The 24,047-nt window shown below is 39.9% G+C and overlaps 1 protein-coding gene across 1 annotated transcript in view; it reads left to right on the top strand.

The window, feature by feature from the left end:
- BMP2K (BMP2 inducible kinase) overlaps window positions 1-24,047 on the top strand; it is a 153,169-nt gene that overhangs the window by 92,965 nt on the left and 36,157 nt on the right. Inside the window, exons 9-14 of the mRNA XM_018565573.1 lie at window positions 7,007-7,139; window positions 7,636-7,739; window positions 10,226-10,305; window positions 21,049-21,221; window positions 21,752-21,933; window positions 22,803-22,898. Coding sequence (XP_018421075.1) covers window positions 7,007-7,139; window positions 7,636-7,739; window positions 10,226-10,305; window positions 21,049-21,221; window positions 21,752-21,933; window positions 22,803-22,898 — 768 coding nt within the window. The remainder of the gene's footprint in view (window positions 1-7,006; window positions 7,140-7,635; window positions 7,740-10,225; window positions 10,306-21,048; window positions 21,222-21,751; window positions 21,934-22,802; window positions 22,899-24,047) is intronic.

The following is a 24,047-nucleotide window of genomic DNA, read 5'->3' as shown; positions in this document are numbered from 1 at the left end:
CTCTCTCTCTCTCTCTCTCTCACTCTCTCACTCTCTCTCTCACTCTCTCACTCTCACTCTCTCTCTCTCTCACTCTCTCACTCTCACTCTCTCTCTCACTCTCTCTCTCACACACACACACACACACACTTAATTGTATCCTTCCTCCAGCACACACTCCAGTTTCCTTTCCAGAAGCACCACAATCTGCAGTCACACACATTGCGTACTGAACACTGTCTATGTCTTCCCGATGTACATTGCACACTGAGCCCAGACACAGAGTATAGAGGTTCAACATCAGGGAGAAGCAGCAACAATCTCTGCACCCTTCCCCCTCTGCAGACGTTTCTCATTGCTGCTTGTTGTGTATTTCAGGATTGTGTGTATGTGTTAGGACACGCATTAGTTTTTCCTCTGTATTTTGACCCCAACACACACATTACTCCTATGTCTCCATAACAGCAGTAAGATGCCCCCTCGAGAACACAGAGTTCTCTAGCCAGTTATACATCAAAACAGTATAAGCATTAACCCAAGAATGCCCGCTCCGCAGTGTATGTGTGTTAGCCTCTCGTTGATTAGCCACAAAGCACTAACTCATTTCCCAATGAATATAAAATATAAGCATTAACCCCTCAGTGACCTGTCTGCAAAAATAATGTGCTTCAAGAGCTTCAGCTTCTCAGTGGTGAATATTCTGCGTGTGTGTATTAGACCCTCAGTGACCTGTCCCCAGCACACAGGTACAAATCCCTTAGCATCCAGCCCCATCTCAGGTGTGTTAACGTCCTAGCACCCATTTCTCAGATGTGCTGGGAGATGCCCAGATGTGATGATCCATCAGTGCCTGGTCCACAACCCATTATCTCCTCAGTGCTCATTTCCCCAGGCATGTATGCTAACCCTTCGGCACTCAATACCCTGCGCATGTAGGTTAAACAATCCCTGACAACAAAACCCTGCTGCATCTTCTACATCTCAGCGCTACCTCCACTGTTCCTAGAGCCTGTAATACAGTCCTGGCTAATAACCAGATTGTCTGTCTGCTTTTCAATATCCTCCCCACCACCTTCATAGTCCATGGTGTTGTTGATACGATCCCCATCACTTCCACTGTCCCAGAAAAAAGCGTTCATTTTTATAGGGTCTGTTTCCTAAATACTGATTGTGATCTCTGTTTCTCCTCTGCAATACCCTATGTGTAAAGAGTTTGGCTCTAATGCTGCTGCATTATGATTACACAGTTTTGTAAATGAGTAATACATGCAATATGGGTAACATTTCCCCACTCGTCAATCATCTGTATGAATATGACCATATTTTTAGTGGTTTTGTTTTTAATTATGAAAAGATGAGTAACCACCATATTGTCAAAAGCTCAGCTGTTCTGCCTGTGCATAATATGTGCTGTTATACCCTCCAAACTCTTCTGTATGTACTGGCCCTTTTCATACCTCTGGACTCCTCTACTGCATATACTGCCATACCCTCCGCACTCTTTCCCGCACGCGCTGCCCACTGTCATACCCTTCATACTCCTCTCTGTACTCTCCTCTTGTATTTAGTTTCCTCCCTAGTGCCCTCTGCACTCCCTCCTTGAAAATACTGCTTGCTGTCATAAACTGACTGCTCTCCTCCTGCACATATTGCTTCCTGACATACACTACGCACTCCTCTCCTGCAAATCTTGTGTCCTGTCATACAATCTGCAATCCTCTCCCATATACGGTATACCAACTAGTGTCACATCCACCACACTCCTCTTAGACATACTGACACCTATCATACACTCTGTATACACTTCTTCTGTACATACTGGGCCCATATCATACCTCGGGACTCCTCTACTGCACATAGTGCCTATTGTTATACCCTCCCCATTACTCTCCTGCACATACTGCCCGCTGTCATACCCTCTGCACACAGAATGGGCATACTTTCAGCAGGCATTCAGATGAATCACTGTAATTTTAAAAACCCTTACAAGGTAGAATAACCTGCTGTGAATGTCACATTCACTGCTATAAAAATATACCCGTCCACCTAAGTGGCATGGTTTTCAGCTGGTGGGAGGAATCACTGATTGACAGCTTTCATTTTTGCCTATGTAGAAATGAACATGATTTTGACAAGATGGTTTCCGTTTGTCAGTATTAGTTACTATAAATTGATGAAAGATCTGCTCATGTGTTGTCAACCTTGCAGGCTGTTGTAATAGAGCAGAACATACAAAAGAAAGCAATATAAAACATTGCAACGGGAACAGAATACTTATACACAATGATTTGCACAGTTGTGCACTCTTCTGTGGTTTTTTTTTCTTCATTTCTGTAAGTGGTGTATACTGAAATCCAGCTTATTTGGGTTTTCACAGTGTGTTCTTTGCCATACATGGTCAATGCTATATTTAAGTACTGTGTTATTCTGGCACAGCTACTTGTACAGCTGGACTAAATCCTATTGTGGCCATCAAGTTTTCAAACAAATGCTGGTTACACGTGGCCTTGCAGAAAGATCAGATATAGCAGAATGTTTGCTGGGAGATGCTGTTAAATCTATAGAGCAGTTGCTATATTCCATATTTTAGTGGGATATTGTTTTATTTATTCAGTTCAACTGGCCCTGATGATAACACAGTATCCTGCTTCATTTCTTTCATTACGCTGGGGTATTTAATTTATTTTCCCCCACTGATTATATGATATGTATAACTGAAATAGATAGTTTTGGGACAAATAATTGGTCAGTTGGAAATGTTCAGGCAATGTATTTTATTTTTTTATCTTGTCACATCAGCTTTATATGTAAATGGCAAAGCTGATGATCTTTACTTTTGTTCTGTTTGAGATTGGGATAGACTATTTCAGCACTGTTGGTAAAAAGGTTTGTTTTAAATAGGAGCTTCTGCCCTAATTTAGTCAGTCAGATGAGCAGTTATTAATATTATAATAATAATAATAAAAAAGTCACAAACCCAGCATGCGCCTCAGTTTGCGGTTCCATCCACCTGACCTGCTTCAATGGAGAGTAGTTTGCTCTTGCTGCTGAATTCACTGCCTTTTTAAAAGAGAACAGATTGTAGCCAGAGAAATGCCAGTTTGTCGCTTTAGGTTCTTATTTTGGGACTCCAGAGTGATTTAGCCTTTTATGTTGTAGAAATGGGAGAGTAGGGGGTAGTGACATCACTCAGTCCCAAAAAAATGCTGTGCGTTGTCAGCCCACAGGATATAGAAGCTGAGAGCATTTCTAGTAATTCAGAAGGTACTTTTTTATTTATTTATTTATTAGTTGTAGAAATTCTTAAACCATCAGGTTATGTTGCCACCTTTGGAGGTTGGGACACTGGCAAACAAACCGTTAAGCCAGCATCTGTTTAACCCTGCCATGAAGCGTCATGCATCAGTTTTTTTTGTAAGTGTTCTGCCTTTTCCTATATTTTTGCTAGTACTGACATTGTGTGTTAGGTGGGGTGTAACGCACCATCCCTCCACACTTCTTTTCCTGCCATTCAGGATAAAGGAAGCTCTACCACACTGCTGCTTCTGCCCACAAAACACCTTATATTTACTTCAGACTTTATGTCGCTTTGGGCACATTTAATGAAGCAGAGGCTTTAGGCGCACTTCGGCAAACTCCATGACAAACTCTTAGACTTTGTTCACATTATGCGATTTTGGATTCCCGTGGCAGGAATCCTAAATGTCTTGTTTAGCTGCGGCCACTGTACCCGTTAAAGTTAATGACCGGGTGACAGTGGCCGCATCTGTAAGCGTCAGTCCACATTTAATTGTATTTGATATGAATACATGCAGTTTGGAATAGATTTAAAGTCTAATCCTGAAGAGACCCTATTACAGCAAATTCCATATGTTTTAGAAGAAGTTGTTTCTAACCTGATTGATGAAGCGCGTGCCATGCATGCAGATGGAAGATCAGTAAGCTGTTCCAGGCATAGGGTTTTTATAGCTGTTACTGCTGCAAAGACCTTCCTAATACACTCTGTATTTAAAAGGATCCTCGATGAGGACTAAACACAACTCATGGAGTCATGGACTGCTGCTGACAATGTAAGGCAGCCTTTTTCTCTTTGAAAGGGAATTTATTGATAAGTAGTATCTGCCCACTACAGACTCTCCAGTCAGTTTAATAAGCATACCGCTAAGCAGGTTGATGGTGTCCTTACCTTAGGGATTTCACTGACAGATAGTTAGACTCCCTACTTGCAGTATGTCTCAGTTTGAAATAACTGGAGTAAATCTCCATCTTCAGTTGGTGGTGACTATGATTTGTTAAACCATGTCAAAATAGAACATATCCCTTAAAGGGAACCCCTCCAGCACTAGGTCAAATCCTTTTCTCCTGAAATTTTTGGAACAACTTAATAGAGCCCTACACTTCAGCTGTTATGGCCTTTTGCAAGCATCTAAGCTTGTGTCTCGCATGGAGTTGATCTCTGTTCACTTGTGTATGGCACTTTGGCTACATGCCTGGGACCCTGAGGATACACCTTAGAAACATCTGATTTACTTGCACTTTTAGGGACGTTTTTTTTTTAAAGTAACTTTGACAGTGTTATTCTTGATACTACTGGTCGACACACTGTACGCCTGCTTCAATGCAGGAGATCAGTGGATGGGGCAGAGGGAACCTCAGCTACTGCAGTAGTAACAACTAGTAGGCAATCTGAGTCTACATCCCACTCAAGCTGCAGATTCCAAAGCCAGAAACCCACTGTCTAATTTGCTTAACTTTTTGCAAGTTTGTTCATCCTCATGGGTCCCTTGGTAATTACCTCCTCAGAGCTTTGCACTCAGTTGTGCATATTCCCAGGTTCCCAGTTCTTCACACTGCATTCCTACTCTAGTAAGAGCCTTTTCTTGGGAGTGGTATCTCACTCGATCTTACAAGCCTTAATGCAGAGGAGTCCCTTTCCATCATGGATGACTGTATTCTTTGCAGTGCTTGATCCTCCTCCGCCCCATGCATCTCCTGGGGGGACCTCTTGACAAACAAGGTCAACAAGAGTCAGTCTCCATATTAAGGCTCTTCAGTGTCCACCAACAGTTCTAGACTCTGCTCAAAGTACTGACTTTTATGTTGACCTAGTACTTTTTCCTGGCATTCTTAGATTTGAATTAACTATTTAGTGCTAGTAATCTTTGGTCATTCATGAGTGAAATAGCTGGACTGAAATCCTCGCTTATGAGTCCACTCCCCATGGACCTCCCCTGACCCTTTTCTGGTGTGTAGCAGTTTTTTTTCCCCTGTGCACCCCTTACCAGTATGTGGTGTTTTGAGGAATTTCTTTTTAGAATGGTCCCCCCTTCTCTTAAGTCTATCAGTCTTTTTTTTTTTTTTTCCCTCTGAGGAGTCTGGAATTTGGCAAGGCACCAACTTGGTTTCTTCAGTCCAAATGTCTTAGGGTCGTCTGGGGATCCCCCTGTTGGTCAGCCTTTCGATTTCACATCTGCGAGAGACTTAATTTGGAGGACACAATATTTTTTTTTACCTCTGTGAAGTTATAAGATCTCCCCCTGCTACAGACTGGGCAACCTACCCCCTATGTTAGACAATGTGCATTGTCATTTGTTTCCACAGTCTTTTCTAGAGTCAAGATTTTGTCTTATAGAGCACCCTTAAGTTTTTGTCAGCTAAGGGTTCTTTCCTTCTCCCCATTTACATTTTACATAATATCTTCTTACAGTAGAACTGCAGCTAAAGCTTTTATTATTTTGTTTTGGACAGGGTAAGGGAGGCCTATAACCCCGTCAGCTTTTCTTCTGCCATCTCTGCCCCATTGGGGAGATTTCCCTTCACTTGTCATATGATCTCTACTTTGTTGGATCTTGAAGGACTAGTTTATTCACCATACCGGCATCAGAACTGTGTGCGTCTGTGCAACTGCAGTGTGATGCATGATTTTGGTTTAAAATGGGCTTTCAGGTGCAGTCCAGTGCATTTGCATACATTTTTGTTGCGTTGATGTGTTCCGTTGCATTCAGGTGCAGCTAAAATATGGCAAACAGGATTTTTTCTGACTGCACAGGTGTTAACAGAGCGCCAGAAATCCCATTGGAAAACGTTGTGATGCAATTTTGATGCAGCTGCCAAACTGAACAGACTGCATCACAACTGCATCCCGTGTGAACCAGCCCTTAGTGGTTTTTGGCCACCCTTCAGTTCAACTGCTTTTGGATGCCCCCATTTAAGGAATTTTACAATTCCTGTGTCCCTCAAGGGACGATAAAGAAAATAAGATTTTACATTTTTGGACTTACTAAAAAATCTTATTCTTGAAGTCCATTGAGGGACATAGTTTCCGCCCCTTTGTGTTGTTGACCGTATGTACTGCTTGCTCACAAAACTGAGGTATGACAGTTGGCGGCAGGCTTATGTGGGGGGCTAGCTAAACATTTTTTGTTTACCAACCTCCGGAAGGTGGTAATATAGTCCTGTTCAAGAATTCCCACGATTCCTTAGGCACAAACATCTTATTTTTTGCTGTACTTGCAGGTTCTTTAAAGTGATAAAACATAGGAAAATGTGATTGTATTGCAGAGATGTACTGCATATGTTTCTTCTTTTTTGTTTTTTATTCTGTCATACGCTACATTAAGGGGTCTATTTATAAACAATTTGCAGAGCCATTTGTCCTGTAAATCTCAGACTGTTCATTCTGTGCAAGTAGATGCAAAAACGAACATATTTTGTATATTTTCTTAAATGTACTTTAATACTGCATAAAATACTTAATTCCTATGCTCCTCAGCTCTATCTAGTGGTCATAATGCTGTATGACATTGCATTACATTCGACCTGAAATGAAAATAGACTAAGACCATTGCTTTTTGCCGCTATTTGCAGAGCACAAATGTTCCCAGAGTTTGCAATGGGAAATGGCTCTGCAAATTGTTTATAGATAGACCCCTAAACTTAAAAATACTTATATACAGACTAATCTGTAGCTATCTGATACAGTTCCTCTAAATGGAAAGTAAAGTTACACTGTGTATTCTGCTTCCAGGCTCTCGGCTGCTTATTGTACAAGCTTTGTTTTTTCACCCTTCCATTTGGAGAAAGTCAGGTTGCGATCTGTGATGGAAGCTTCACCATCCCTGACAGCTCTCGTTATGACCACAGATTGCATTGTTTAATTAGTAAGTATCTGTGTTGGCTAATATCAAATGTATAGTAAAATGTAGACAGCTAGGTGTACAGTCCCATTCAAGGCTCTTAGTCTGGTCCATTCAGCCTCTCTCCCCCTCTTCTCTAGCATGTATAGGATGAGAGGACGCCAAGGGACATACCATCGCTGCGGCGGAGGATGAGACAGGCTGGAGGGAGCACTCTTAACAGCCACCTGGCTCTGAGGATAAGGTGCACCTAGACCAAAACAAGCACTTAACCCTTGCAGTGCGGGGGTAGCCCCACTGCACGGGTTAAGAAACATTTTCTTAACCCGTTGTTCTTTAAATTTGACAAATGTACCATTTACACAGAAAATTACATTCTGAGGACATTATCAAAATCTTTAATATTTAAAAATGGGATCCTTTTTTTTTTTTTGCCTCATGGCAATCTAGTTTGCCTAAATGGTTAGTCTTTGTTTGACATTAATGTTAACCTTTGCACTCTGTTAACTTTTGTTTCCAGGGTATATGTTGGAACCTGATCAGGAACAAAGGCCTGACATCTACCAAGTGTCATACCTTGTCTTTACACTGGCAAAAAGAGACTGTCCAGTACCTAATGTATATGTGAGTATTTAGAGAAAATTTAAAGTGTACAGTATACAGTATTGCTCAATTAATCCTCCTATTACCGCTAACCTTAAAACAAGACAATATACAGTCTCAGGAAAAAATACAGTATCAGTAATTTCGAGCCGGTACTATGTGGCCCGCAGCCAGGTGACAAATCAGGTATGTGGTATGGACCACATACCTGACTTGCGAGAGCAGTTACACGGTCTGCATCTCTATCAGATGCAGCTTCGGCTGAAGGATATATTAGTGAGGTCTGCAGCAGACCTTACTAATCACCACTAGAGCACCATGGATCGATCTGCCTAATTACATCTAAACTTACAGATATGAATAGGACCTTATTGTGTGTATATTGGGGTCCGTAGTACCATACCGGATATAATTACATTTTATTTTGATGTACAAAATTTGGCAAGCCGGCCCCCATGGGAGAAAAAAAATGATCAATTGGCCCACGACTCAAATGAGTTTGAGACCCCTGTTATAGACTAATGATAAATGTCCCAATGGAGGAATGTGCACTGTACTATAGAAAGAAAGACAACTCAAATAGTGCATGTTGTTTTAAGCATTATGAAAACATTCCAAAATAAAACACAGTAAATAAACGCTGGGTACACAACTCCATGCTACCTCTCACATGCATACAAGCCCGGACATGGTCAATAGCGGCAAACTCCTAACTCTATCTGACGCATTATGGCCTAATGGATATCATCAAGGGCTGAAGGAGTGACGCTACAACTTCCATTAACTAGGTTAACCCCTACCTTACCTCCTCCATGACATAAGGAAGATTTGAATAATGATGTTGCCCATGTAGGAGATCTCAATAGAGTAGATTTATTATCTGAGAAAGAGAAAACTGAAAAATGGGGTGAAAATGATTTTTATTTTATTACTTAAACTTTTTTAACTCAATATTATGAAATAAAGAAAATTTCTAATAAACACTGACCAATTCTCAAAAGGCATACGGTTTTAATGGAGGTTTTACCTGAGCACCCCCTGCCTGGTAATGTATAAGACATGCTTTAGTACATTTATGTTTATACATTAAATTAATACATTATTTTAACTAAAAACATTGTTATTCGTGCAAGATGTACTATATGTAAAATCAGTGGGATGGGTTGGCATAAATCCTCAAAATTGACATAATTTGCAACTGGTAAAGATTATCTGATTGAAAATGTTATCACATGTAGCTCTCGCTTTGTGGTGCACCTCCTGCAGTGTCTGTGCAATCTATATGTTCAACACATCGCACGGACACTACAGGTGTGCATAACGGAACATATTTATAGTATTAAAGAAGGTTTGCAATCTCACACCTTGTCTTTGCATTTTGCCATTCAACACAATAAAGATACATCTAAAATATAATCTTTATGGCCATAGATAAATTGAATCCCAATTAGAGGGGTTGCAGCAAAAACAGAGATAGATTTAGATATTAAACTAATTTGATTCACAAACCTACACTCCACATAAACTGAAGGTGAAATGGGACATTAATTGTTTCATCAATAGTTGGCTAAACATTATTATTTTTTTTAGGTAAATTAGCTTTTTGAATAGTGAGAGTATGGGGATGATATCATGTAAAATGGTAGTGTTGCACTTGATTTAAGTTTGGCTGCAACTTATAGTCCCACTGGAGCTGAATTTCTTTTGTGTCCCCATTGGGGAGATCTCCCTTCACTTCTTTCAGGGCAGAAAATGACGGGAAATCTTTTCAGTAGAGAAACAACTTTTAAGAAAATGTTTTTAGCAAATGGGAAAGAGTTAGAATCTCTGTCAGAGTTACAGTATATGTATGTCTATGTCTTCCTGTCCCTGTGACAATTTCTCTCATTTCAAAAAATCTCCTGAATGGAGATAGTTTAGCTAGTATAGGGAGAAAAAAAAACATGTAGGGGAAGATAGTACCCTTTTGATGATTTAAAAATTAACATATAATTTGGTACCTTTTGCAATTCCCACTGTGGTATTTGATGTACGGGTTAAAAAAAACATTATCCAATAAGGATATTGTCGATGATATCAAGTCATATAAATTGGTCATGCTGGGTTTTTTCCCACTTTTATAAATCTTTGCTATTGTGTCTGGCAGACATTTGTGGCTACAAAGGGACTAAATGGATAAGATATATGGTTGTAAGTGTACTACAAATAGACTATACTTTTAGACTATTTTTAATCCGGAGTAATTTAGTAAAGGCATTTCTGCTTAAGGCTGTTTTGCCATTTACTTTTGGCAAATTATTACTAATGGGCAAAATGTTTAAATCATGGAGGACTAAACTTTTGGTGTTAAGGCTATTTCTTATACTGTAAATTGTAGGCTCCTAGTATTTCTTACATTTACAAGACACTGTTTTTGCAGGAGCACTAGATGCTTTTCTGATAAGTTGAATTAATGGCACATCAACAGACTGTCAATTGATTAAATCTTTTCTGACTGTTTTTTACAGAATTCTATAATTCCCCAATCCTTACCTGAACCAATGACAGCGAGTGAGGCAGCTTCTAAAAAGAGTCAAATCAAAACCAGGTAAGATTACAAGAAGATACCCACAGACTGTACATGTCATTGAGTAGAAACAAGGATTGAGGGTGTAGATACTCTAACCAGGCAAGGGATCTGCATTATGTCCAACTATTGTTTCACAGTAGTATAAGGTACCTTATGCCCAGCACCCTTTCCTTAACATCATCTCAACAGTCAGAGATAAACACTTATTTTATCTCAGTGCACTGGAGCAAACAAGATGAGATTTTTTTATGTTTGGAATGGAAGAAGTCCCATATTGATAAATAGGGTAAGTATAATTCAAGGGAAATGGGTGGTGTCCAGGGGGTTGAGGGGGCATGTTGTCTGAGTTGAGAAATCTGGATTGCATGTGGCAGAACAGATGGTATATAGGAATACATGTACATGTTTTTGATGTGTTGTGTTAAAGGAGGACTATGAGGTTAGGGCTTTTCCCCATAGTTCTCCTAAGGGTAACGGGAGCACACAAACTAGCGTCCTCCCGTCACCCAAAGCTCAGTATACCGGGAGCTACTGAGACGCTGCAGCTGAAACGGATCCCGACAATTATGTCTGGATCCGCCCAGCTGCGTGAGTGACAGCTGGCTCTGCCTACCTAGAGGCAGAGCCAGCTGTACCGCCCCCTCCCGTCCGTTCCTCCAGTCAGCGCTGAAGGATCGGAGCAGGGAGGTGGGAAACTCGGCCCCTCCCCTGTCACCGCAGAGAGCCATGACAAGATTGAGAAGTGGGCGAACGCCGGTATGTGTTCGCTCACTTCCCGTTCTACTGAGCAGACCTGTGACAGTTTCATTGTCACAGGTCGGCTAGAACTATGAGGATGAGTGAAAAGCACTCACCTCATTGTTCTCCTTTAAGACCGTTCTCTCATTTCACATGGGCTATCAGTGCATCTCAGCACATGGAAAAATGCATTTGCACTAAATTAAGCAATGCAGTTTATCAGTTTATAGATCTAACTACTCTGGCGCAATGGCATAGCTGCAGTTTTGTTTTCAAGTATATGTGCATTAACAGAGAATGGCAGTCATTGCATATACAGGTGAAACTCGAATAATTAGAATATCGTGCAAAGTTCATTTATTTCACTAATGCAACTTAAAAGGGGAAACTAATATATGAGATAGACTCATTACATGCAAAGCAAGATAGTTCAAGCCGTGATTTGTCATAATTGTGATGATTATTGCTTACAGCTCATGAAAACCCCAAGAACCCCAAATCCACAACCTCAAAAAAGTAGATTATTACATGCAATCCATAAAACAAGGATTGTACATAGAACAATATCGGACCTCTGAAAACTACAAGCATGCATATGTACTCAGTACTTGGTTTGGGCCCCTTTTGCAGCACTTACTGCAATTACTTTTGCACGATATTCTAATTATTCGAGTTTCACCTGTATAACTGTGGGTTAACTTTAATTGCAGTAATGTGAGTTACCACAATGTAGTTGTGTGAATGCAGCCTCATTGTTCCAGATTTTATATAAATGTTCACCGTTAAAATGTGTCCACAGAAAATGTTTGCAGCAGAAACGTATAGGGAAAAAAAAACCATATGCATAAATGGCAAACATGAGCACACAGTTGTGGTTGGTTTAATAAAATTACATTTAATCTTTAATATATTCTATATGCAGTACAGAGAAACAAAGAAAAATCCCTGGCATTGCACAAAATTTAAAACACAGCAAGGGAAAATGTAGACAAACTACAGTATTTGAAATCATTGAATCTACAGTTAAATGTATTTGTGAGTAACAATGTGAAAATCAGATTGCATTTATAACAAACAGTTGAACTGCAATTGTTTTTAGTTTATGTACAGTATATAGCCATCCACATTTGTTTAATATGTGCGTAATTCCAATAATTATCTATTAGCCTATTCATTTTGTCTCAGTTTTGGAAAGCTGTCCGTACTGCTTATTTGCAGAAGGGTGGTTGTTTGTTTCCGAAATTACATTTGTGGTGCCTTTTGAAGGCAGTAATAGACATAATGGGAGGAATTTATCAGAACTGGAGAAGGCAAAATCTGGAGCAGTTGCCCATGGCAACCAATCAGCTTCTCTCTTCAGTTTGTTCAGTTAAGGTGCCCATACACCTTACGAATATCTGCCGAATTTTATTTGCGATTGCCTTTTGTCCGATATTCGTAAGGTTGATGGGGAGTCTACAACCGCAAATACTGTACAATCGTACACCATTCGTCTTTCCAGCATGCTAGAAAATTTCGGGTGATTTGTAGGATTTTCGCAAGGTTGGTCGCGTTTCCGTATGTCAAAATTTGTAAGATTAACACTGCTCATGCGCAACCGAAAATCCATGCAGTCGATTTAACGAAATTCGTCCAGTTGATCTCTGTTGAAGACCGCTAATTGAACTGTGCGATGGTCGGGGCAGGATGGGGCCGCTGTACGAAAATCGTTCGACCATCGTATGGAAATTTTTGACTGGGCACCTTATGTATTTGAAAATAAAAGAGAGAAGCGGATTGATGCACAGCTGCTCTAGATTTTGTCTGCTTCCGTTTTGATCAATTCCCCTCGTAGTCTTCTGCACACTGCAGGTGTTATAAAACCTTCATCTCAGCAAGTTGTAACACATTTTGTTCCGTAGCTGAGGAATTGCATCATGAGAGATATTGTGCCTGGAGACTTTTTTAAAGTAAACAAAATCTTTCCCATACTTTGTTCCTCCCTATGATTGTCATTCACTTCAGTTATTAATCTATTTTAAATTGTTTAGAACTGAGCAATTATTTCATGGTCTCAGGGCTATGCACAAAATGTTAACCCTTGTATTATAAAAGAAACCTGTACCGAGAGAAAGATTTAGTCAGCCTTTTTAAGACCTCTTTCTGAAAATAGTTAGTTGCTTGTCTGTTCTGCCAATCCTCTGACTTGATTGCTTTTTGACTCTTTGACCTAGAAACAGCATGCATTTTAGGTGTTCTGACTTTACTTGTAGTATGCTTGTTCCATTCAGATAATGTTGAAGCAAGAGAGATCCTGGTATCCAGGAGTTCAGCAATGACAGGCTACATTCTTTCCAGAACACATTTTTTTTTTAAGACTGTAATATTACAATTTCCTCTTGTAATTTCCTGTGTAGAGAAAACATGATATGCCTGTTGTTTTGAAGACCCCTGCATATTTACAGATAAAAATGCCACTGATTGGTCTTTAGGGTGACGCAGTAAGCACACTACTTTAATTGTAGGGCTATCTCCTCCACTTCTGTGTAGAGGCACTAGCAGTCGCATGATAGGATTGTTTGCTGAGCAAAGTATATGAAAGTGGATCTGCACTCCAGGTTCCTACACAGAAGGAGAGATGTTCCTGCAGTGGAAGAGTTCCCCACACACACCGTTTGGCTCAGGTTGTCACCGACTGACACTATTTACATGCAACTGACACTACCTGGGTGAATGAGACAGTTCAGACTCCTGACAGCTCATTCATTCAGGATGAGCCTGCGCCTGGCCACAGCATGTAATGGTGTCGGTGGTGCATAGCATCGGCTTCAGACTGGGGGAAGAATATCGTTAGTAGCTATGGCCCCTCCACAGTTCAACTCTTGTCAGCTGTGTCCATTGCTTGTAGTTTACCAAGCCCTTTTTGCACAAGCTGGGGCTACAGGAAGCTTGCAGAGGAGACAGCCAGGATGTGAGACAGTTTTTAGTGATTGCCAGCACTGATCATGTTAGAATAGATAGGAGCAAAATGCAGGCTGCAGAGGAGGAGAGGAACGTTGGCACTTCCAGAAGTTTCAGAAGTGGCTCAGATCTTTTTAAAAGAGATCAATCCAAAAAAAGACAAAACATTACAATAACATAGGTTTCATGAGCACTGAATGTCTATTTGTATTGGATATATTAATGCTGCTGTGTGTGCTTTGGTGACAGGGTTACTTTAAGGTTTAAAACCACACAGAAATAAAAAGCTTTATTCAATGTAATTATGTATTTATTAAAGAAGCACTCCAGAAATCAAAACTTACCCTTGCAGTGGGGCTGTTAATTGTGTCTAGTGGGCTCAAAGAAAGCGGATATACTTGCCTAATCTTCAGCTCACCTCTCTCCCCCCTCCACTTCAGCTGTAGAATGTCCCTTGGTTTCCTCATCAAATGCAAATTAATGGACATGCATTAGGTCTGATGATGTCAGTGGTCCATAGACTGCTGGAGCCCAGGGGTGAAGAGGCTGCTGTAACCGGTCTAGCAGTCCAGTGGGACTGAGGATCAGGTGATTATATCTGCTTTATTTGAGCCCCTTAGACAAAATGAACACTTAACCCTTGCAGTCCAAGGGTAGCCCTACTGTGAGGGTATGTTTTTTCCGATTCCCAGAGGTTTTCTTTAAAATATACTCAAATATATGTTAGATTCATAACATAAATAACTAGTAGTAAAGTACTCCAGCTGGCAAAAGATTGGCCAGTGCTAGTGGCCAATCAAGCTTTGCTGCATGCACATATGTTGACTGGGAACATGACAAGAGAAAAAAGTGCGAGTGACCATATCAGTTTGTATCTTTCAGTACAAAGTGACAAACCATTCTTCTGTCATAACTAGCAATGCTGCTCAGGACCGCCTCAAGAAAAACTCCTTATTACATTGTCAGAAAACACTCTTTGGTATCCACCTTGCGAGAGAAGCAGTATCAGACTCTTTTAGTGATGGTGCTGATTGTTTGACTACCAACACCCAGCATCACTTAAATAGAACACTTAATTCACCCCAAAAAAAGCCAAACCTATAAGACTTAAAGGAAAAAGCACATCATTTTGTAGCCTATACTATCAGGGTTATTCACAAAAGTGTGAAGAGTTTGGAGAAGACGGGAGAAGTGAACAATCTAGGACAACATAGCTGATTTGGAAAAATTCTCCAATTCAGCTCACATTCCAGTTCAGCTATGTTGTCCTAGATTGTGCCTTCTCCTGTCTTCTCCAAACTTCACCCTTTTGTGAATAACCCTGTATATGTTTTATCAAATGCAGTAAAATACACTTAAGATCAGAACTAATATCATGCAAGTACAAAAGACTCCAGGAAGTGACCTAATCTACCCAACCTGTTTTATTGCATTGGACTTTGTCAGGGACTCGGAGTGTGACATCAGAAACATCTTAAATGATCACACACTCAATACAGTCTCTAAATGTAGGGATGACCATATTTTTAGGCCCAATGGGCTGTACAGAAGAAATGTGACAGGAGTGAGAACAGATGAGTATAAGAATATAAGTGCATCACGTAAACACGGGGTGCACAACCCTGTAGTCATAACCCTAAGTGGCAGTGAAGGGAAATTACTATAGTATAGTACTCCATTAAAGAGACACTGCCACCTTGCCCATGCAGGGAAAAATGACTGTGTCTCTGCAAACACCCATATCCCCTTATTCTTACTTTACCAGCACTCCTTCCCCCTTCTCCTTATGCTGTCGATAATACAATTTATAGGTATAGAGGAGCATGTGACTTACTCCCCCTGTGACAGTGCCCTTACCACTTTATTCACAACCAGCACTGACATGAATGGTGCTGGCGATTTAAGGAGGAAGTGAGTGGAAAGGGATTTTTGGTAAGGTGGGTATAAGACATGGATAAGCAAACTACAGCCCTCCAACTGTGTTGCAACTACAAATCCCATTAGGCATTGCAAAACTCTGACAGCCACAGGCATAAATCCCAGAGGCAGATGCATGATGGAATTTGTAGTTTTGCCTTAGCTGGATGGCTGAAGTTTGCCTATCCCTGCTATAGGGTGTACCAAACATAAATCGTAATTTGGATGACCATTTCATTTTGCTATTGAAAAGGTTGAGCACCACTAACTTGGGGAATGAGAAATAAAATTGCTTGGGTGTATTAAATGATTTGGGCAGTTTTAAGCATTTCTTAAACCATCATTAGATTTAGGATCCTTATTTTGTATTTACAAAATAAATACAAAAATAAATATGCTCTCTAAGCCTCGTATTCAGTGCTCTTGCAATGCAGCTTACACCCTGGACAGTGCAACAACCTTCTAACAATTGAAGTGTTACAGGTAATACAAAATGTTATTAGAAATTGTTAGCCTGTGACTAAAGTTTGAAAATCCATTTGCAGATAGATTGACGCTACAGGAACAGTATCACCGTGACAGGAACATGGTTTTGCAAAGTTTTGTTTTTATAGTACAATCCTTTTGTGACACATTCTGTTCCTGTTAATGACATATTTATACCAGAATATTTGGATGTCAGAACTTGATGCTTACACAGGTTGACAGAAGGAGGTTAGGCTGTGGAAGAGTTGTCACTTACTGTGAACTTTGAAGTGCTGTTGAACCTATCACAATTGACTCTTCTGCATGCTATTATCACTGCCATAGTAACATACAAGACAGCCAATACAATTCCCCTTCTTAAGATTATTGCACCGATTACAAAACATTTATGACAAAAGATATAGGACTTTGTGGAAAGGGTGGCGCTTAATGGGAGTGTGCTCTCACATACTTGAAACTTTTGGCAAGTGCTTTGTTAGGGTAAAGTGGACCATTACCCAGATCTTTTAAATAACAACAAACACACCTTTAGAAATGTCTAGTAATGACAATCTACAAACACACACTTCTAGATAATTGCCGTCTTTTGTATTCTTTGCATACATTATTTCTCTTTTCTTCCCCAGTCTTCTGACAGTGGCCATGTTTACTAAGGGCAGGTTACTAGCTCTCCTTTGACTTCCTGGCTTTCTGGCACATGTGACTAGACATATGACTAGGACATGTGACCATGCACATCATCTCAGAGGAGAAAAATGCCTTTCCCTGAGATCTCCTGAGATTACAGATGAGATTTCCCAGCAATGCTCTGCTGAGGACAAGGCAATCCCATTGTGTATTGCTTTGGCAAAAAATTTGCCATTTTCAAAGCAGGAAGTGAATGCTCAGTGTAAGTATTTCAAAATCACAGAATTTTACACCTGACATGTCTATGTTATTATTAATCATCATACATAGAGGCTGCGTTCACACCTGACCGTTTTGTAGGGCGTTCTACGCTCGACGAACGCTCTACAAAACGGTCAAAAATATAAATTGCATTGTAGTCAATGCCCTCGTTCCCACCTCGCCGTATTTCCGCCCGTCCCTGACGCCCTACAAAACGGCCCACGCCTGAAAAGGTCCCGGGACTACTTTGGGCCGTTTTGTAGGGCGTTTTCCATTTGGATACTGGCAAGTAGCCTTTGGAATCGCGCGACGGTCGCGCGACTTTTTTACCTCGAATCGCGGTTAAAAAAACGCGTGACGGTCGCGCGACAGACGCGCATATTACAATACGCCTAGGTGTGAATGGGGCCAGAGGGATTCATTGGTAGAATTAGATTTTGAGTGTAAAGACCCGCTTTAAACTGATCAAAGGTTACAAATGCAAAGTATTTTTAACAAACAGAAAACAGAATGATGAGATTTCATTCATAGTCACAAAAACTATTTTAGATCTGTTAATGAAGGCTTGATCATTTTGACACAAAACCTCAAGAGGAATAATTAAAGCACAGATGCAGTAAGTATCTACTTTGTCCCCATCATATATTTCTGTATGATTAACATTTTTGTGAAATTGTGTAATCATAAAGTGAAATGTATGCACAGTGTATCGGACAGGTACATTTACATTAAATCAGCCTTAGGACTTTGTTTTGAATGGTAACCACTAAACAGAATAGAGGTATACTGGAATAGAGAAAACTTTTAAACATGACCTTTCCCAAAAACATGAAGCCCCATAACAGGTAGAAAATTTGAGCAGTTTACGCTGTGTACCCCTTTGAACCAGAACAGTTTTAGGATTTGAGCCCCTAAGTATTTATTGTTTAGCCCCTTCCTGTTATTACATGAAGGTTTAAGCATCAAAAAGAGGATTTCCATACTCCTTAGAAATACCGTCTAAAGTATATCTTAAGCCTAAATTTTGATAGAGCAGGGAATGGTTAAACCTCTTATCAGGTTTTTCAGGTTTTATTCCTTTATTTTCACCTAGTGATACTGACAGTAACTACTACGTTGTCTCAATGTCCTGTATGGTGAAGTAGTGTTGTTTAGGCAGAACTCAAGGCAAATCATATTTTAACCCTTGCAGTGGAGCTACCACTGCACTTCAAGGGTTAAGAGCTAGTTTTGTCTAAGGAGCTAAAATAACAAAATTTATACTCACCCAAACCACAATTCTGCCTTGCTCTTAGACCAGTCCCTTCAGCCTTGCTCCCCCTCCACTTCGGCGTTCTAAGGTCCTGTGACTCATCATGCTCTATAGAACATGATGACTCTCAGGACCCCGTCTCAGTGCGGGGTTAGCCCCACTGCAAGGTGTGGCAGTGCATGGCAATGCCATGGTGTAGTATGGCAACTTGGGCGCCCAAGACTCTCAGCCAGAGGGGCTGAGAGGTTCCACCTATGTGAATACCTTTTGGAGAGGAGGAACTGGCTGTTCAATTCCTTCCAGGTTTTTCAGACTATAGTGGGATGGGATATGCAGTCCTGGGGACAGGTGGCTCAGAGCAGCCTTATTAGGAAGCCAGCCCAGTGTTCTAGAAGAGAGTTGTGGGTGTGCAAGAGGCACACGACGAATGGCAGACTCTGCTGCGTGCGTGAGCACAAGGGACACAGCCAGGAAGGCTGGAGAGGTCCAGAGGGTTGGTGACCCTGAGATACCTGTCGGGGAGACAGAGAGAGACAGTGACCCACGAGGGGTGAATACTAACAGGCCTTGAGCTGAGGAAAGCTGCTGAGGACTGTATTCCCAGGGAAAGTCCTGGGACTATCGCACTGGGAGTGTGTGGGACAGCCAGACGTCAGCGAGACCCAAACCATATTGTTGTGATGTAAGTCCAATGAACTGTTCTTTTTCGTTTATCATGGACTGTTGACCTTTTTGATGAATAAAGACTGTCCCTTTATTTGACAGTCGGCTTCAGGAGTGGTCACTTAGCGCTTACCATTGTGCTATATTCCCCGAACTATCACAAAGGGTTAAAATTCGATTTGCCCGTAGTGCTGCTTTAACCTAGGATAGGAAATGTGTTAGGACTACAGAAAACCCCTCTTCTTTTCTTTTTCTGCATAATGGGTGTTCTGTAGTCCACATAGAAAACTGGGAACAATGCTAACTGATAATCAGCAGGGACAGACTGTGCTGGAAGTTTAGCTTACTATTGCTGGCAGGATCAACAGGTTTTACTTCCCACATATTAACCATATATAACAAAACATTTAATGGGTTATTTCTAACTTCAAAAGTGAGCAAATAGAGAAGTTCAATGTTAGGATGTACAGACATTTTAACACATTTCACGTTAAAAGAAATTTGCTCCACATTTACAGTCGTTCAAATATTTCGTCTGAGACTGACGGTATCCAGGCTGAAAACAGCACAAGCAATTTCTGTATCATCCAATGCTGCTTTACACAACCCTCAGTTTAATGTATGGAAAGAATAAACCATTTTTTTGGGGTGGGTTTACCTATATGATTGCACACTCACAGTATGAAGTCTGAAAAGTTGGTTTACCACCATCTAGTGGTTAAAAATTAAAATGCATGACAAAGTGCAAACATTTCAGGTGCAAAATATGCAGCATTTTACAGAATGTTAATAAATGCCAAACCATCTGTGTGCCTATGAGGACAGAAAATTGAATGTAACAAATAAAGTTATTTTATTCTATTTGATTTAAAATGACCTATTTTTATATTGCTGGCATCGTTTTGATATATGCTTGTATAACAGTGATAAAATGCATTGAAATAATTCACCTATATGCAGTATCGTTTGTACAGAAAAAAACAAATCTTTTTGTAAGGGGAGTAGTTATTTTAGTGATTGAAAGGTCTTGAAAAAATAGTCTTGAGGATCTTATTCCTGTTTAAAGGGTAAAGGTGGACACAAATTCAGGGTTTGTTTCAGATTTGATCTACCAGATCAAACCAGTTTGCCAACATAATACATTTACATTATATCCACTCACGTAGACCTTCACACTCTACAGTTATTAATACATTTGGTCAGTCTGCATCGGTTCTGTATGTGCAGCATTGATTTACACAAACTGGTATTTTGTCTTGAGATGGATACAAGAGAGCTGAGTGAATTAAAGCTGATGTTTTTTTGTTTCTTTGTGTTTTATTGTGAAGAACAGTACAGTGCATGAAAAAAAACCAGACCACCTCATTTGACATTCTAACATTATCCGGGTTGTGAAACTGGAAAGTGGCATGGCTCTGGTGTCAGATATATGATATGTTAGCTGGTGATCCCACCCACTGGTGTTGATTTAAAACTAAAATTTAGGTTCATATAAATGTAATTTTCTTCACTCCGTCTGTGTCACTAAACAGAACATTTACAGGGTTATTGACAAAGGGGTGAAGAGTTTGGAGAAGGCAGGAGAAGTGAACAATCTAGGACAAAATAGCTGATTTGAAAAATTCTCCAATTCTCACTTTCCAGTTCAGCTATGTTGTCCTAGATTGTTCACTTCTCCTGTCTTCTCCAAACTCTTTACCATTTTGTAAATAACCCTGTTAGTTTACTTTGCAACTGAAACCCCTCAGTCTCTGTTGACTTAAGCTAAATAGCTAATGTTCATGTTGACTTACTCAAGCTAAACCGCTAATGTTTGTGATTTTAAAAATGATAATCCTAATCATTTTGAATTCCACAAAACTGTTTCTGCATTACAGAATAACAGACTCAATGGGACCCACAGAAACATCCATTGCTCCAAGACAGAGACCAAAGGCATTTGCTGGCACAGCTGCAACAAAGGTGCTAAATATCCAAAGTTCTGTAACTCCAGTCAAGATGGCAGCGCAGAGTCCTCCAAATCAAAGCTCCAATGGTAAAAACAATTCCTGTAATAGAAGCCTAGAAAGTTGCAGTATTTGTGTGACTGATTTTATGTGACTAAACCTGTGCATATGTTTAGCATGTTATTATGATTTGTGTGCATGATGAAATGTTTAAAGTGCTCTGACTAGTGGAAAAGGAAGAAAACTCTTGAAAGTATGGAGTGAAGGCATTTAGAAGTGTCTAAACATACTTTAAGCAGCCTACCAAATGTCATACAAAGCTTTGATTTTTCCAGGTAGTGCTGAAGCTTGATGCTGAGCCTTGCCCCCACACATAGGTCAGTCACTATTTTAGGCAGCCTTACTGCCCAATAGGAATTTGCAGGAGACTGTAAGGGACAGACAGCTTTTGGCACAAGAACTGCCCTGAGATTTGGCTGTGAAAGGAAAGTTTGGAATGCTTATGCAGGCACTTCTTGGGGGGGGGGAGGGAGCTGACAGTCTCTTTAAGCATCATACGATTGTTGTCTTTTTAAGAAAACCATTTGCACAATGTTGTGTAAATGTAATAAAGAAATATTGTATTCCTTTTTAGCATCAACAGACACAGCAGCAAGACCTGATAATGGACCTGAAGTACTTATGGTTCAGGACTGTAACCAGCAGACCCCACAGCAGCACAGAGTTTTACAGCAGCTGCAGCCAGGTGACTGGAGGCTACAGCAGCTCCATCAGTTACAGCAACAGCAGCTGATCCAGGAAGCCTATATGCAGCAGGTAGTTATTTCTTGTGTGCAAGTGGCTTACTATCAAAGATCTGCAAGGATGAACCTCTTTGCAAAATGATCCTGTGTGATGAGTTTAATGACATTTGCTGTCAATCACTGGACTCTTCTCCACACGCACAGGAACTTGTCTGCAGACAAAATAATGTTGTTGTTATAGCAGGTGCAGCATCATAATATTATCTCATACCTGCAATGGCTTAATCTTGCAACTGAAGCAGCAACTTAATAATATGCTCATGGTTTTTACTGTTAGTCTTTTACTTGACAGTTTGAACATGCTCATTAGGATTAAGAAAAATGAAAAGCTGTTTACCAAAACAATATTATATTGCTACTATCAATTTCCTATTGGATGGCGAGAGAAGCCTTTGAGTAAAAAGGATTTTTACTTTTTCAGCTCTATTGTAAAGATCCAGCACTGTGAGGATCCTCTGATCTCTACCTTCTGCGGCAGCTGCTATGTATGCCTGTAAGAATGATCCCACTCACTGTTGTGCAGCAATTGCTATTGGCAATTCATCCAAAATATTGGGTTTGTTAGCTCTTGCTCTATGGCAGGATTTATCTTCCTATTGTATTGTCTGTAATGAAAATGAACCCCCTTGTAATATCTGCAGAATGTTAGTAGTCATGCAGACTCAAGTTAACAGACCTCATCAGCAGAGTCCAAGAAAGAGCTACAAAAAGCAGAATATTTAAATTATTTGCATCTATTTAAAAGTGGAAATATTGTTTGGAAAGGTAAAAGGTAATGCCCACATAAAAAAGCAGGGAGAATATATACAGTATATTGGTTTTGTGAGCCGATTAATTGTGTAATGTGGACTTTTACTAAAAAGTCTGTTCTGTTTTGTGTAGTATCAACAGGCATTTCAGCAGCAAATTCTTCAGCAACAATATTTAATGCAGTCTCTATACCAGCAACAACACCTTCCGCCTCAGTATGCAGCCATGGTAAGAACTAAAGACAAACTCTATACTCAACGTTGGTCACCTTAGTATTGACTCATACATCTAACATAAGTAAATACTGTATGTACAGAGCCAACATATGTCTTCTTTTGTGTGCATAATAAACATATTTTGCACCTTCCTTCAAAGTGGTAATTACATTGTGTAAATCTATTGTTAAAAATCCCAGTTAATTGTTTTTTTGTTTTTTTTTTAACTCCAAGTTGTAACATGGTGCAGCTGTGTTCCAGTGCTCATTTTTTAGAAAGTGTAATTGAAATGTCAAGATTTTTTTGTTGTAATTTCTTACTTAGAAAAAATGTTTTTTTTAATAGAGTTTGCTGTTAGAATAGAAATTGCTTATTGCTGTAGCTACCACGTGGTACAATAAGGGATTTGATCTACCGAGTGTAATCTTCTGTGAACATGTGGCATAGCTACCATAGACGTAACTGATCACTTACAGAACAATTGCATCATTATAGTCAAAGTGGAACTATAGTGTTTTCATGTTTCTAAGAAATACACAAAAAAAATAATGAATGTAGATAACCTTATCTGTGTGTATTAAGGCATTAAAAAAACACTTGTCTGTGTATGCATAAATGGGGGTGTACTCAGCTCTTTATAATACAGTACAGTTTTATTATGAGTGTAGTTGGTCATAAATGGAACTTGTTACAAAGCCAAACACCTGTGTGAATAGATATTTGTCAGGTGTCATTTGCTGCTTTGCTTCATATGCTGCATGTTAGTAATGCTAAACATATTCACAGAGTCACTGCAAGCATGTGACAATGAGAAGTTTTTTTGTGGGAACCTAACGAGAAAGGTGTTTTACTTTATGACAAACTATCTTTAGTTCTTGGTTTGGTCACAGGTCTATTGTAACCACAAAATGTGTCAAATATATTGACACATACTAAATACACATTAAGGGGAATTTATCACAACTGAAGCAGGCAGAATCTGGAGCAGTTGCTCATGGCAACCAATCAGCATCTCTCTTCAGTTTGTTCAGTCAAGCTTTTAAATTGAAAGAGAGAAGCTGAATGGTTGCAGTGCACAGCTGCTCCAGATTCCAGATTTTGTCTGCTCCAGTTTTGATACATTCCCCTCACTGTTATATATATATATATATATATATATATA

This window comes from Nanorana parkeri, unplaced genomic scaffold, assembly GCF_000935625.1.
Source record: "Nanorana parkeri isolate BGI_ZX_2015 unplaced genomic scaffold, ASM93562v1 scaffold860, whole genome shotgun sequence".
Lineage (NCBI taxonomy): Eukaryota > Metazoa > Chordata > Amphibia > Anura > Dicroglossidae > Nanorana > Nanorana parkeri.
The sequence above is the reverse complement of the archived record's forward strand: the minus strand, read 5'-3'. Positions and strand labels throughout refer to the sequence as shown.